The following is a 13425-nucleotide window of genomic DNA, read 5'->3' as shown; positions in this document are numbered from 1 at the left end:
GCAGAATAATCGTATATTATTCATCCCAGAATAAATCTCTATTTGACTAAGAAAAATAATCGCATTTTATTCCTAATCCCTAAATGCAGTTCGGAATGTGAGGTGCCAGCAGGAGCAGAGTCCTATGACTCGCGGAGCTGCGATCTGTATCAATTTTCTCATGAAATTTATCATTTCACCCTGACTGAAGAGGCAAGTGTTTTGTAGCTTCAAAATTTATAATTTAATACATGGCCAAAAATCAAATTTAAATATTAGTGTTCGTTAGGTGGTCGAAAATGATGAATAGTTGCATACTGAATGTATGAGGTTTCGTGTTCCAGTTTTGACGCTAAACCACTGTAGCAATTGTCTCAAAATAAATTCAGGTTCAAAACCGCATTTAAAAATTCATCACGAACAACATTGAACAGTGAGTGTTTATTAGGATGAATGTTGCGAGTCAATGACTCTAATTTTAGTTTAAAATGAGGTTGAGGACTTAATAATACTACAATTTTACGACCTGACAGTAATTATCTAAATGTCATTGTAACGTATGTTACGCTTCACTACAGTTCGAGTTGGTGTGTTCCAAAGCCAACATCAGAGAGCTCTTTCAAATGATGTTCACGATTGGCTGCTTGGTGGGTAGTCCTGTCGGGGGGCTGCTGGCCGACAAGTGAGTGGGTGGAATAATCTTAATCCTCAACCACACAATTCGTGAGTATTACGCAGATCGATTGCAATTAAAGCAAATTCATGCTAAAAATCATGAGTGGTTCATCGGTAACAATCGACAGGCACGGAGGATCATTGGTCAAGCCAGCCTCATCAAGAAAATTTATGAGCCGAACTTCTGAGTGGAGGGCACCTCTGATTTGTGTTTATTATTAAGCCTTCCAGTGTTTATTTTTCTTTGTAAGAAACTATCAATATAATCAACCGATATACAATTTTAAAGAAATTACTATGCTTTGAATTAAAGTAACTTAGGAACGTATTTATTCTGAAAATTTCCTTTTGAAAAACGAAAATTAAAGTTCAAATTTTATGAAAGCACTCACAAACGCTTGACATTGAATGTACAACCACAGTAGAAGTTGCAAGATGTTGCTTCATAATGCACGTTTTTCGCCAGGCTCGGTCGACAACCCACCCTGTGGTACGGTTCGGCACTGGTAGCATTTTTCATCACACTCCTAGTCACTATACCGAACCTGACAAGCATCCTCGTCTGTCGATTCTTCATCGGTTTCTTCACAATGTTCATATATTCGCCTATATACACCTTGGGTAAGTTACTGAGCAGAGGAGAATATACTGGCAATGCTCTCAACCTTCCATTTGTCAATATAATGTACTAGTTTACAGCAAATAGATAGCAATGTTGATGTTTAGAATCAGTGTCTGTTCAAACAGTCTTAACATTTACATTTGGAACTCTGCTAGCATCTTTGTTCACGTAATGTAAAAAGTAAGAGAGAACATGTAATTGTTCTCTCAATTCGGGTTGCTGTGCAGGTTTAGAATTCTGCCCGACGCCCTTGCGGTCGGCATTCGGCGTATGCATGGCTTTGCCATACGCCGTAATGCTTAGCCTGTTAGCCGGACTGGCTTATGCATGTCCGGACTGGCGGATGCTACAGCTAGCTGGTTCTTTTCCTCTCGCATTACTGCTTCTTTTAAGCAATCCTTTGTGAGTAAATACACGAGTTACACTATTACTTAGAACTCTAAGGTTAGTCTCATTAGCGTGAATTCTTCACCACGATAACGGCTTACTCACTGATATTGGTATGCATGCAAGCAGGCAAAGTTTTATACCTAAATACAGTACAATCATATATGAAATTCATTCATTACGTCGGGAAAAATATCTGATCAAACTGTACCTCAGTTCCATTGTTTCCCACCTATGTGCAGTTTATTGAAAGACTCTCCACGTTGGCTTGTTACTAGAGGACGGCTTAAAGAAGCCGAAGCATCGCTGCTCAGAGTCGCGAAGTGGAACAAAACGACATACAACTTGCCGGACAATTTGATGGGCGTCCTGGTAGGCATTCATGCGGTAAACATTTAAGGAGGTGAACCCTCCAACATTAAAGATGCCGAATACAATGTTTCTCATCTTACACTCTCGCGAATATTAAAGTGTTTCTGGTTTAGACTAAAAATGATCTTTCTCCTGCGGTATATGCTTTTATCCGGTCGGCGTTCATACATCAGACTGTGATCCTACTTACAATTTCAACGATGAATTGGTAAAATCACTCTCGGTTAAGTTCAAATCTAAATAGTGTATGATGAATTAACAGAAGTAATAAAATTAATATCATCACGTAAATCTTCATTAATTCCGTCAAAAATATCCACCCGAGAAACTTAGAGAAAAAATTATATGGTATTTATTTTTCTAACACAGAAAGAATGCGGGGAGAAACCACCTTCTACGCTCCTATCCCGCTTCAAGTCTCTGGTGTCGTCGCCGTACCTGCGCAGAGTGACCGGCATTCTGTTGCCTGTGTGGCTGATGCAGAGTTGCCTGTACATCAGCATACCGCTCAGCGCTGACCAATTCCCGTACGTCAAAGGCGTCATAAATTAATTCAAGACTATTCAGTATTAATAGTATACGTTAGTTGTAACGTCTACCGTTGCTGTTCCATAGGTGAAGAAATAGGGATATAGAGGATAAATGTAGGCCTAAATAAGATAATTAATCATTTAAACTTTTTAAAGCTAAGGTCCCTTTAAATTGTATTTCGTTTGATGGGACAAATCGGGGACAAGAAGCGTCATTTGTTTGTAAAGAACTGGACATAGTTGATATTTTCAAGAAACTTTCAAATAAGCTTTACGTTCTAATTTCAGAAATGCCAATCAATTAGTCAATTTGAAATGTCAGAGGATTTAGCATAAAACCAAATTATAGGACGTTGGCTAAAAAGTTAGACCAAGAATCATTTCTAACTTTATTGTCTACTTACATGACTATAGTATAGTTTAAAAAATGTGACTATAGTCACGTTTTTTTCAAATTAATAACAATGACAACAGACAATACTACAGTTGACAAATAATATTTTTTGGCTCAAAATAGGCCAGTTAGGTATGGCTTCAGTAATTTTCGGTAAGACAATATTTTGAGCTACAATTGGCAAATCAAACCATATGTGACAACAAAAAAAATGAATGTCAAATGAACGAAATTTCCATGCTGGATAGCGACAATAATTGAAATCGTGGCGAAATTTACGTCACAATGGAAATTATAAAAAATTAATAAAACTTTAAGCGGAATATCAATCTACTCAGGAGACTTTTGAAAACATGAAACAATTGTGAATTTAGTTATGGCTCTCGGCGGTACGATTTAAGAAAAAACATTGAAAATATTTAGTTAATGAACCATGATTTGGGTAACGTCATGGCACCCTTGCCCCCTTCAGCTCACCCTACGTGGCTATGGCCGTGTTGGGTGTTGCGGAAATCCCTGCCTATACGGTCGCGGCTCCCATCACTGCGAGGCTGGGCAGGAAAAAGTTCCTCATAGGAGGACTTCTTCTCACATGTGCTCTGCAAATCCTCGTCGTGGTTCTCATTGCCATAGAGTACCAAAATTGTGAGTAGCTAATAGATTTGCGCAATTAAGTTTCAACGAAGAAGCAGAAAATGATGACATAAAGTCATCTATGCAATCGAAAAAATCGGAAGTTCATGGAATTTGAACCATACTCAGGAGCAAGCTAAATTTCGTTTAACTTGTTGGATAAATAAAAATGCCTGGCCAAACAATAGCAGTCGAATCTTGAATAAAAACACTGCGATCTGGGACGTGAGGCCTGATTTTTCGGTAATCTGATTTTTTTGATGGGTGTATTAATTTCCATGTGCAAAAATATTAGTCAGGCAAATGTTTTTAGTTAGACATCGTCCCATATGTAGCCTTGCAATTTTCATATAAAAACTACCAGTGCACTTGTGCTTTGAGCATTGCAAGGAACAGCCGTTTGTCATTCCATTGCGTAAATAATGTTATGTATTTTAAATAATATAAATAATGAGTAAGTATGATGAAAGAAATACAGAAATCAATCAATTATATTATTAAATGTATGCAACAAATTACAGATTGGCTGAACATGGTACTCACCGCGTCCGGGTATACTATGATCTGCAGTGTATTTCAGGTGCGCATTATGAGCACGTTAATTATAGAACGTTAGTTATAAAATCGAATTCATTTTATCATTAACACACCAATTGTATTATCGACTGAAATTTCAAATTCAAAAATACTTTAAAGTTAGGACTCTCCAATATATATGAAACGCATGACTTTAGTTATAAAGTTCAATTTTGCAGAACAAGAGAAAATAAATAGCATGCTGGCATTAATGTATATTATACAGGAGGCATTCAAATGGTACCTTGTAGTTGGAATTGAGGGCCATTATTGTATCTGTTTTGTCATTTAGGTTCTCGCCTAAAATGAATCCTGGCTGTTATATACCGGAACCAAATCCTGTTGTATTGAAGTTTGCTGCTATGAATTGTTATGGGTTGGTTTTTCTGTCTCATTCTTTCTGTGTCACTTGCTGGTTCTGTCTCATTCGGTGCTGTCAATATTTTTGTTCATACTTATACTCGTTACTTGACAATGGAACACAAAAATAGCGCCAAATAATTTTAGACTCTGCGATACTCGATCAGTTCGCAATACATGGTTCGCGCGCAAGGAAAGAGAGAGGCAAAGTATCTAGGTGGAAGATCTGTGTAAGTAGTAAGATTAATAGAACGCACTAATCATAATTCAATTCTAACAATTTTCAACATGACACAACTGAAGCACGAAATCTGATAATTCGAGCTCTTCGGTTGATTGATTACGAACAATGCTCTTTAGAAAGAATCAATGGATAAATTTTCGTTAGAAGATCTAAGGAGATAAAGCATGCGTCACTAGAACATAATATCTTGAAAATTGAAACCAAAACTCAAAATGAAATTAATAGTTTCCGTTGGATGAAGATAGTATCAAGCCCAATAGCCTCAGACTTATGAATATACTCAATCTCTTGTAAATTAGGAAATATTTATCGTAAAAATCTATCACTATCTGGGAAGGAAATCACTTTTTTCAAGCATCTTCAACGAAATTGACTGATGGTTAGGGAGTATTCGAAATTTTCCCCCATGACGATTCGTGTTAATTTATTAAGCAACACTTTCGTTTCTTTCATTTCGTTTTCAGGTGAATTTGGTGTTCTGCAGCGAGTTATTCCCCACATCCATTCGATCTCTGGGCACCAGCCTGGCTTTTTTCATGACGAACGTAGGCTTCAACATCCCTCCGTTGCTGAAGATAATACTGGTTCGTGTGCACTGAATTCCATCTGCCCTAACAAAATTCGGGGACAGCCTATGGTTTATCCGAATAGTTGTTACACTCGGCGCAGAGTCATTCTGGGTCTGCTGGGCCATCCGATCGAAATCAGTTTCTGGTCAGAATCTCCTTTCCGACATTATAGTTGCCTCAAAGTATGAGAAGAGTTGGCCGAGCCGAGTCTTACCGAGCTAGCAAACTGCCCAGACGAGGCTGCTCCTCGAACCCTGAGCCGGAGCGGACATAGAGAAGCTGATTTACGTGCGGTCCGAGTCCTAGGCGGTTCCTAATTCAGGGTCGCCACAGACTCGAAAATTTGAAAGGGTGGAACCTTCGTGAACTTTTCAATCTTAGTGCTAAAGTCCTGCCTATCTGGATGTTCAAAACCCCATTTGAAAAATATTATCCGTATACGGCTTGTGATGGAGGTAGCGATAATGTAATATAAAACTGTTTAAATAAATTAAAATAGAAATAAAATGCGGATATATCTCAGGTTTTGTCCGATATTCACACGATGTTTTCATTTGAAAAAAAAACTTAAATTTACAAAAGTTTCATGGTGCGAAAACTTTACGTTCACGTGCATTCGTAGAACAATTCTGACCAGCCTCTAAAATCTAAATAAACTTATGCCATTGCAGACCTCAGTTGAATGTTCAGAACGTAAAGGCGTTCGGCAATGCAGAGTAAACATTTGAGTACTAATAAATTGCGAAATATTTTAATTTTATCAGTAAAATTTTATTTTTCTAATTCAATTTGATTTTTATAATTTAATATGACTTTTCTTATTAAAATTGATTTCTTTATAATTTTTTTCTAGAATATATTTTTCAGACTTTTTACTTAATTTTTTTCCAAAAAGTTAATGACATAAATTTTATTTAAAAGTAGTTTATAACTAAGTGTCCATCCTCTTTTTTTAGCCTGCAGGCTTATCATGGCTGCCTCTGACCATCTATACCATTCTCGCCGGTCTGGCAGCCTTCCTGATATTGCTGCTGCCGGAGACCAACAACAAGCCGCTGCTGCAGACGCTTGGGAGCACAGAAAATTAGAACAGCTCAGAAAAAGACCAATTTGTTATAAAACCTCGATATAAAAGTTTTGAGAATACTCTTACTGAAGGCCTCCATAGAATAACTGAGCTAGAGACAGTAACTGCTTATGACGGGCAGGATTAAAACGTCACTTGGTGGCGACATCTCTATTAGAGTTAGTATGAAAAACCTGCAGGAAAAAAGTACGGACGCGAACCATGCGAAAAAAATCATGCCATCTGATTATGCTACAGGCGGCAACAACAACAGAACCTAGTAGAAGGACATAAGAAATACGAAAATATTTCCTCTAGCAGTGCACCAAAATCTGTTAAGATGGTGATGCTTTCACACATTCCAGGAAGCTAAGGTAAAGAAATTATAATCCTGGGAAATTTTATTTTAAGTTTAACCAACAAAGCTTTAAAAGACATTTAAGTTTGTTCAGAGTTTTCTTGAGATGATGATTAAAGTACCTTTCAAAAGTTTGAAATGATCCGTTTCGTCTGCAGGATGTTCCAGCTGATTCTAACTGTAAATTGTTCTAATGGTTGAAGGCCCGTATAGCATGGGTTTCGTTAGAATACAGGGTGACGAATGTGTGAAGTAAACAAGTAAAGTTAAGCCGGCCAGTCACTGGATCGGGATGACTGGATACTGTGGAAGAAATGGAGTTATGTTGAGAATAGTCAAATTTAACGCTGTTAAAATATCCAAATATTGACAACAGATAGCCGAGATAAATTTGTCAATTATCTACGAACCTGATGTTTTATTGTCTGGTGTGGTTGAACACTTTTTTAAGAAGAATTATTGCGGAAATCATTTAAAGGGGTGGGAAGTTGGACGAGAAAAATAGACAAAATAATAAGAGGATTAACTGCTTATGAAAATTAGAAATAGACTTAATCTAAATGTTAAATTGTGGTAAACTTGGCGGATACAGTATTAATACACCGCACTATCAGAGCAAAGAACACTTTAATTAATTAATAGATTGAACTAGTATTTAAATCTAAGCATTAAATTTGAATTATATTACTTAAATCATGAGCAAAAGGAACAAAACAAATCGAAATTTAAACGTCATTCACACTAATGAAAAAAGAAACGGGTTTTCAGCAAGATATAATAAATACTAAATCGTTCGGATGCAGAAAAGTTTGCAGAATTGTTTATAAATGACGATAGTAGAAGACGCGTTTAAGAGATTAATGATTGAATTCCACTTTAACTAGAAATTGACGTATCTGATCTTGCTACACGTATTAATTAGGACCTTACGGTGATGTCTAACTTGTGAAAATTTTTTGAATTTCGCCTTCATTTGTGACTTATATAGCGAAACCTGCCGAAATTCACAGTGAACATGACATTTCTCCCAAAGTATACTGAACAGATTTGAACGAAATTTTGAATATACATACCTAACTATCCAACGGTGATGTTTAAATCGTGAATTAGCTCGCGAGCTATAAGGATGTACGGAGAAACGTCCGGCATTTCTTAGGCCCATTTTTAAATTTGCATTGACCAAGAGCCGTGTAAGTTAAGCCCTATAAGTCGCAGACGAAGGCGAAATCAAAAAAATTGTCACGAGCTAAACATCACCGTTGGGAGGTTAGGTATCTACATACAAAGTTTCGTTCAAATCTGTTCAGCATATTAGAAGAAATTTCTTGTTCACGGCGAATTTAGGCACGTATTGCTGTTTAAATCACGAATGAGGAAAAAATAAAATAACTCGTGAACGAAGGCAAAATCTAAAAAATTGTCTGGATCTAAACATCACCATTGGATAATTAGGAATGTATTTCCAAAATTTCGTTCAAATCTGTTCAGTAATTTGCAAGAAATGTCTTGTTCACTGCGAATTTCGGCACGTATTGCCATATAACTCACGAATATGGGTTAAATTAAAAAAAAATTCACGAGCTAAACATAACAGTTAGGTCCTAATGAATACATGTACCAAATTTCAAGGAGCTACGTTTATCATTTTGAGAGATATTCCTTGTTCACGGAATTTTGGGAGACCGGCAGTAAAATTGCCCGAGAAGTTAGACATTGTGTGAAGATTTTGAATTCAGTTTTCACAAGAAGCGAATGTCTGAACCACGTGTCACGTGATACCGACTCTCGATGACACTTGAGGCCTACTACAGAATCACTGACTTTAAATACCTACTTATTCTACAAATTAAATCAGAAAAATGGAATAAATGAAGGCAACCTAGTATCTATGTACAAATTTACGGTGAGAAATAAGGAATTTCTCACACTGTTACGTGTTTACGTATTATGCTCAAATTATAATAGAACTAAAATGCTGTCATTAGTATGTCACCGTAACGCTGGCAAGCCTTTTGCCCAAGCTTCAGTTGTGTGTCAGATTCCACCGAATACAGTTCCCTAGGTATTAGTTTCGTCTCTGCCCTTTTCCACCTTGTCTTGCAATTAGGAGTTATATCGACTAGCTTACGGAACATTACTGCATCTGACCGTAGTAATTAATTGTGATGATGGATGAGAGCAACTCTTGGCCTAGCTACACTATAATTGCATTGAATGCCTGACTGCATGACGTTAGGGAACAACGCTGTGAAGAATACATGAGGCGAATGTTCAAAATGAACTACTGAATACACGCAAGTGAACGCTAGAGAAAACTCTGGATTACTGTAAAGCAAATGAAAAGCGGTTACCATTACAAAACTTCACGTCTAGAATTAAATAAAGTAATCGATTGCTAGGCAGAAGCATTGAACAATAAGCGACAGTGTAAGTTTAGTGGAAAGCCCTACCAATTCGACAAGAACAAATGTCCAGCATACCGAATACCGTGTCCAGAATACGGAAAGAGATATTTAAACAAGAACCACTTCACTTCAACGTGCTTGTCAAATACTACTGAGGGAAAGTCCGAAGAAAAGTAAAGTCAACTACGTCGAAGAAATCTCCGACTCCGAATCGGAAGAATGGATCAACAAACTCAGCGAGCTGAGCTGCAACAGCAAGATGGTTAAATGCGCCACGGAGATCGAAAATAGGACTGCAAACTTACAAATAGTTACTGTCTCCAGCGTGGATAGTCCTCCCATAAATTACGTGAAACGTAAAAAGATAAATGGAACAAATATTGTGGTTATACTCTGGCACGATAAGAATTACGCCCAATTATGATAGTGTCGTGTAGTGGTGCTTACCTTGAAAAAGAAGAAATATAACCCAAATTTTGTGAGCAGTGAAGAAAACTACACTACTATTTTAGAACTCGGAGCAAGCCAGCTAATGAAGCTAATGGAACTGAAAGAAAGGAACATCGAAAAATAGATGGATAATAGAATCCTTGAATATTCAAAGACGACCTAATAACCTTTCCCGGCATTCATCAACAAAATAAAAAAAGATGCGCAGCCCTGCGTAATTAATGCCAGACCGACGAGTTCCCATTGCATTGAAACCGAAACAGAAAGTGGGGTTGGAAACATTTGAGAAGTAAGGTGTTATTGCCCCATAGTGGAAGAAGCAACAGAATGGGTAAGCCAAATCGTGATGACGAAGTATGCGAGAAGGAGTGAGACTGTGCATCGACCCAAGGAAGTAAGTAAAAGTAGTAAGTAAACAAAGTAGTACTTAATGAAAGATCACCCTTTCTAATATTGACGACGCCCGTCATGAGTTAAAGCTCTACCTAAGTGTTCAGCAAGACAGATCTATAGTTCACGGCCCTCCAACAGTGGAACACGATTAGAATTGGAGGAATTTCGCTAAACGATGTAAGCAGCAAGGAATAAGACTCGACAGAAGCAAGACTAAATTCGACGTTTATTCGATAATCTTCATGGGACGCAAGAACTCGAAAAACCTACTTGAACCAGATTCTGAGAAGGTAAGAGCCATAATCTTTTCTATTTATTGCTCATAGCATAATTTTTTGAAGGAGTTTATAAAAATATTAACCAAAAACTTTGCTGCAGATTCTGGCATGTAGAGTACTACATGAATATTGGCGTCTTTTATATTTACTACAAGAAACTCCACGTTACTGTCTCACGAAACATTGAAATTTTTATGCTAATTAGGGAAAGTTGAACGAAAGAGGCCAGTAGTGAATATCTTTGGAGTGGTACGTCAACTTCGGTTTGCAAGCATGCTTATTCATTAAACTAAAATTAATATTGTCGACGGCTCCCCTGAAATCTTTAAGGAGGAGGTATACCCTTCAGAAAAACTTTCACATTTTCTAACGGATCTTTCTGAAACTTCACACATAAATGTAAAACCAAAATACAAGCTCATTTTGTTCGTATGATTTTTTTGAAAAGAGAAATGTTGGAGGTTGGAGAAATGTATGTTCGGACTTTAAATGCCTATACCATATCGAACCCGGTGGAAGTCTAGTAGATATTTTAAACTATCGACAGTTAGGAAAAGATCCTGTCGTAAGACCTGTTTCTAGATCTGCTGTGGTCAAGTCACGAAAAGTACATCAATAGGTGACAGCTAGGCCACATCAGGCCTATTCTTCAGCGCCGATTTCACTACGCTATGCTATAGGACATGTTGTTTATACGGAGAATCCGTCACATCATTGCATCAAGTGGTAACATTGCATCTATTTTCAGATACTGTAACGTTATTTACTTTGCTTCAAATACGCCATGAGAGTCGATGACAATTTTTGTTAGGTGTAATGATCGTGCGTACTTGCATTAGGAATTGCAGTGCAATCATAATTGGAATAATCATTAATCATAAAACAGTTATCATAAAACAGTTTCATGGTTCCATTTCTTACTTTTCTTACGCTAGCTCTTCGAGTACAGTTTAATTTTATGGTTTTTATTTTTAATCCTGCCTGTCTTCAGCAGTTATTATCTTGCCCAGTCGTACCATAAGGGCTTTTAGCTATAGGCTATTTTGAACGCTGTCATACTGAGGTCTCGTGATATTTTTTTCCGAGCCAAGCGTCTGCAGCAGCGGCTTGTTGTTGGTCTCTGGCAGCAGCAATATCAGGAAGGCTGCCAGACCGGCGAGAATGGCGTAGATGGTCAGAGGCAGCCATGATAGGCCTGCAGGCTGGAAAAACGTGGATGATACTGAGTTAGAAACTAATGTGAAATAAAATTTATGCCAATTATTTTGGAATAAAATTTATATGTTTTATAGTTTAAAAGTACTCGAATGCTTGCTCTCTGTTTGGACTTTATCATCATGATTGAAAAGTTCGCGAAGTTTCCAGACGGAATTCAGTGCATACGAACCAGTAAAATCTTCAGCAAAGGGAGGATGTTGAAGCCAGCGCTCGTCATGAAAAAAGCCAGGCTGGTGCCAAAAGATCGAATGGATGTGGGGAATAACTCGCTACAGAACATCAAATTCACCTGAAAACAAAATAGAAGCTTTAATTAAATAGGTGAAAGTGTCTCTCAATTCTCGAATCTTTATGAATGAAAATTACGAATACTACCCAAACATCTAAGTCAATTTCGAATTTAGGGATTACCTATCCAAATAACGATTGATTTTTAACGATGTAGACTTTGGAATACACTTGGAATAGATAATATTAAAAAGATTAAGACTATAGCCATTTATCATTGTTTTGGCATAATCCTCCATTAAGTTAAACTATTAATTTAATTTTGGTTTTAGGTTTCGGTGTTTTTAGCGCATTTTTTCATTTATGGAAAAAAAGGAGCTATTGTGCCCGTCATGTCAGTCCGTCCGACAGTTCGTCCGTCTGTCCGTGACTTCAAGGACGGACGAGAAAATGCGCACTCTGTCACTCACTGCAGTGAGTACTGATCTAATTTTTAAAATTATGCTCCCGTCTTTTGGGCTTCATTTGTTTTGTGTCGTGAATTCTTTTTATGAAAGTAAGGTTAGAGCTCTTCACTAATCTTATTACTTATACCGACTGGAAACTTCCCCACTCTCTCCCTCGGATCTCTCTTTCCCTCTCTCTCACAAAAATTCATTATTATTAGTAGAAACGAAAAATATTAGAGCAATTCGCTTAGCGGCGCATGGAATGACACGATCATTTCCTACAATAACGTGGTTTACAGTAATTCTTGACTATCACATTATGGGCTACAAGCCTCACAAGCCAAAACATATCATTTAAATTTGACCAACCATCCTCCAGCAACAGAGACCCGCTTCATCTGCTTCATGCCGGGCCCGCTTCGTCTGCCAAAACAATTATTTACACCAACTTGACAAAACGTGTAGGGCCCCCTTCCAGTATTCATCCTTCGCACCAACTGGCTGCCAGTATTCGTCCTCAGCGTCTAATCAGCCCACGATCGAACGGCCAATCGTCGAAGGAATACTGATTTTTGAATATAACTGTACTATGTGCAACATAACCTTGGACTTTGAGCTAAAAGTTCCATAATATAACGATATCGCGGAAGTTCCATTCGATCCGTGACCTGTTGGTGCACGGCAGGTTTCCTGCAACTCTACAGGAGAACTAAGCTGATTGGTCTCATTACGTCGTACGATGGTTGCAGTTCGAGCTCTGGCAAGGTTATGAAGTTATGCTTCGATGAAACGCTATATGGTAGACAGTCATTACACTCTAGCCTATTCGCTCCCTTGCTTGGTGGTGTAAGGCACATAATATTTAAAACAAAACGATGTTGTGGGCTGGTTACTGACGGCAGGCTCAATCCGTGGCAGATTGACGGACTTGCGGAAGGTTGCATCCGCGTTCTATTTTTTTTATCGAATATTTATGGGAGCTTCTGAAGACTTGCTCAATTTGGCCCACACCTTTCACCATTTCGCGATAGAATAGAAGTGTCGGCGTTGAAGAAATAGGCCCATGGCCAGTTGCCGATTCTTGAACTTTTCGTGACTTGATTCACAAGGGATCCGGCCTTTGGAACCCGATCGTTCCATAGCTGACGATTGATTGAGATAGCTGCTGGACTTATTGCCTGGTCCGTAATTTGCTAGGCATTTTAAGACTGAACATATGCTCCTGCATAGCTTCGTCTA

General features: G+C 37.9%; 2 protein-coding genes across 4 annotated transcripts in view; one reads left to right on the top strand and one right to left on the bottom strand.

The window, feature by feature from the left end:
* The first annotated feature begins 564 nt into the window (after nt 1-564).
* Nucleotides 565-6843, top strand: LOC108668791 (organic cation transporter protein-like). Its single transcript, XM_018156045.2, has 9 exons — nt 565-661; nt 1121-1275; nt 1504-1678; nt 1906-2050; nt 2405-2562; nt 3432-3604; nt 4114-4172; nt 5237-5356; nt 6298-6843. The coding sequence occupies exons 1-9, from the start codon at nt 603-605 to the stop codon at nt 6427-6429; spliced, it is 1176 nt and encodes a 391-aa protein (XP_018011534.2). The 5' UTR covers nt 565-602; the 3' UTR covers nt 6430-6843.
* The window catches only part of LOC108668801 (organic cation transporter protein), a 106476-nt gene continuing 99803 nt past the window's right edge, over nt 6753-13425 (bottom strand). For all 3 annotated transcript variants that reach the window (XM_047883987.1, XM_047883986.1, XM_018156053.2), the window contains 3 exons: nt 11679-11798; nt 11351-11493; nt 6753-7068 (listed from right to left, as the gene is read on the bottom strand). In XM_047883987.1, the coding sequence (XP_047739943.1) occupies nt 7032-7068; nt 11351-11493; nt 11679-11798 (300 nt within the window). In that variant the 3' untranslated portion in view covers nt 6753-7031. The remainder of the gene's footprint in view (nt 7069-11350; nt 11494-11678; nt 11799-13425) is intronic.

This window comes from Hyalella azteca, unplaced genomic scaffold, assembly GCF_000764305.2.
Source record: "Hyalella azteca isolate HAZT.00-mixed unplaced genomic scaffold, Hazt_2.0.2 contig14215, whole genome shotgun sequence".
In the NCBI taxonomy this organism is placed as follows: Eukaryota; Metazoa; Arthropoda; class Malacostraca; order Amphipoda; family Hyalellidae; genus Hyalella; species Hyalella azteca.
The sequence above is the reverse complement of the archived record's forward strand: the minus strand, read 5'-3'. Positions and strand labels throughout refer to the sequence as shown.